Source organism: Lupinus angustifolius, chromosome LG20, assembly GCF_001865875.1.
Source record: "Lupinus angustifolius cultivar Tanjil chromosome LG20, LupAngTanjil_v1.0, whole genome shotgun sequence".
NCBI classification, from domain to species: Eukaryota; Viridiplantae; Streptophyta; class Magnoliopsida; order Fabales; family Fabaceae; genus Lupinus; species Lupinus angustifolius.
The window spans coordinates 21,112,522-21,115,647 of NC_032028.1; the positions used below are offsets into that span (position 1 = coordinate 21,112,522).

The window sequence follows — 3,126 nt, forward strand, 5'->3', positions numbered from 1 at the left end:
TACACCTTTTTGTTGTTGTTATAAATTTTTTTGTTTTTTTGCTTTTCCTCGTCACCGTCTTTATTTCAATTTAGAAAAAAATAAAAATAAGGAAAAAGTTATTTTTCATTAAGTAAGTTAGTAAAGGAGCACTGTAAGAATTTATTATAAATTAATTAAAATATTACTAAATATTAATCTACATTTACATTACAAGTTCATTTCATATCCAGGTGGCAACAAAACTTTCATAAATCATGTCTCATAAATTATACATTATATAATAACAATGATAATAAAACAAAAATATTAATAATAATAAATATTTAAAACTTTTAATCGATATGTGATGTTTTCATTAGTGCATGACAACGTATAAAACAGATTTGTGTCCTCTAGGTTGACCCACTCCTATTCCCTACTTGCTCAGTTTGTACCCAAACTCACTTAACAAAATTTTATCCAAAATTTTATTTTCCATATTTATTTGCCACTGTTTTTCTATAAAACGTTGGTACTACTATTGTCTCAGCAGCACTCACAAATTTCAGTTTGCATCACCCATTGTTCCCAAACTTCAAACCTTTGTTTTCTTTGTCATCATGAGTTCATATAGCTTCAACAATGGTGGTTATGGTTCCTATGGGTACCTATCCAGAGCCTCTATTGGTTCTTCAGTTGTTCTTGTTCCCCAACAACCTCTCTTGACTAACCCTTTTGGTTTGATGGATCCACCACAAGAGGTTGAAGTTGAAGCTAGGGATTCTTCTGTTGCTGCTGAGAAAAATAAACTTTGTGCTAGAGGTCATTGGAGACCCACTGAAGATGCTAAACTCAAAGAGCTTGTTGCTCAATATGGTGCTCAAAACTGGAATTCCATTGCTGATCATTTTGATGGAAGATCGGGTAATCCACAACCTTTTTATTTTTTCATTTCTTATTATTATTTTATGTTTTAGCCTTTTAAATTTCGGTATCACATCTTCTGTCCTAAAAACTGTATAACTTCATGTATCATTTGTTGTTATTGGTCGGAAATATATATTTAAGTTAAAAATTTAATAATCAAGTATTTTTCTAACCAATCACAACAAGTAACACATGATATATTTTGTGGGACGGAAAAAGATGTGCTTTCGAAAATATCATTTTTATTTCATCTTAAAAAAATAATTAATAAACATTTGAGCAGCATATGGGAACTGCTTAATTATAGCCAAACTTGGTAGAAATTTGTGATAAATATATCTAACTAATTTTTTCAATTTTGATGTAATCTTTTTTTAGGTGTCTACCCATGATGTTTTTTTTCTTGTGTTGTATTTCAATTGTAGGAAAAAGCTGCAGATTGAGGTGGTTTAATCAACTTGATCCTAGAATCAAAAGAGGTGCTTTCACTGAAGATGAAGAAACAAGGTTGATATATGCTCATAGTTTATATGGTAATAAATGGGCTTTGATTTCTAGGCTTTTCCCTGGGAGAACAGATAATGCAGTGAAGAATCATTGGCATGTTATGAATGCTAGGTGGCAGAGAGAGGAGTCAAATTACTATAGGAGAAACAATCCCTACCTTTTAAGGGATTTGAGTCTAAATAACAGTGTTGCTAGTGGATTAACAACCACAAGTACCATCAATGAAGCTGCATCAACCTGCACCAACATCACCCTCAACCCCTCTTTAGGGACACCAAATTTCAGGCCCTTTTATAATTATGATAATAATTATAGTTATAATTATAACTATAATTATAATTATAACAACTTGGGTCAAGCTGAGAATCATGCTAATGGGTCTCAAATGGGTATGCTTTTTATTCACCTCCATTAGGCTAATTAAATTAAGAATCTATACATTTTGTTAATGTGATCTATATAATTTATTATAATGAGTTATTTAATGAAAGAGAAAAAGATGTATGTATTCAAAGTGTGACAATTTTATATTCCGTCGGTCATTCATTTACCTCTCATTTTTTTTTTATTATTGACTTTTTTCAAAATAATATCAATGAATGGTAAATGATATATTGACTGTGTATAAATCTTTACATCGACAATGTAGAAATATTATATTCTTAACTAAATAGTTAAAATGGTTGATTTTAAGAGAATAAAACATCTCCTCATATGAAAGGATAATTTATCTCCTTAAACCAGTAAAAGTACGACATGTGTACTATTTTGTTTAGTTTTAGAAATATTTTTATAGAAAATAATTAAATACACATGTCATGATTTTAATAGTCGGAAGATAAACTATATCCTTATACCATATAAGATACTTTATTGTCTTATTTTAATAATGGTTTAATATCACAATCTTAATAATTTTATATTTTTGGGAATGCAGGTTTATCTGGAGAAAGGAGGGTACAAACTGAGCATGTTGGTTTTGGCAAGATTTTTGGTGCTTGGAATGGTTCAGGTCAGATTGGACCCATAAGAAGGCCCAATTATTCAGATACAAACTCAGAAGTCTCAGTTGGCACCACCACCAATATCTCATTTTATGCTGAAAATGAAAACATGGTTAATAAGAGTCAAGTGCATTTCATTGACTTTCTTGGAGTAGGAGATGCATAGAAGAAATAAAAGATGGTGTTGAAAAAAATAAGGAATGGTTGTTATGAATTAATGGTTTTTTGTGATTAGAGAAATGGGTCTGCTGTAGTTGGTTCTATATGCACCCTTTGTCTAAAGTTTAAAGGTAAATAAAATATATAAGGAAAGTTAAATATAAATAAGTAATAGGAATATAGAAGAAGAAAAGAGGGTGTGAGTGTTGTGAGTAGTTATGAGTTATAAGAAAATATAATAAATATGAGACTATATAGTTTGGACTGATTTGCCAAACAACAATAGGAGATTCTGTTGTACTTTGGCATTTACTCTTTCAATGAATGAATCACCTCTTTGAGTTACTCTTTTGTGTCATATCATGTCCTTTGCTCTTTGACCATCAACCTTATGCTTCACTTCACATTATCTTTGATCTTTTATTTAAGAAATATATGGTGGGATTTTTTCTTTCTTTAATTTGCATAATGTTATTAGATATTGGATTCTGAAAGTTTCATTGCAAAATGTGACAAAAAAATGTTGAAAGGATGAAAATCTACTCAACTTAAGTTATATTTAATCTGA

General features: G+C 30.0%; 1 protein-coding gene across 1 annotated transcript; it reads left to right on the forward strand.

The window, feature by feature from the left end:
- LOC109335681 (myb-like protein AA) lies at positions 518–2,743 on the forward strand. Its single transcript, XM_019571837.1, has 3 exons — positions 518–885; positions 1,314–1,784; positions 2,333–2,743. The coding sequence occupies exons 1-3, from the start codon at positions 582–584 to the stop codon at positions 2,563–2,565; spliced, it is 1,008 nt and encodes a 335-aa protein (XP_019427382.1). The 5' UTR covers positions 518–581; the 3' UTR covers positions 2,566–2,743.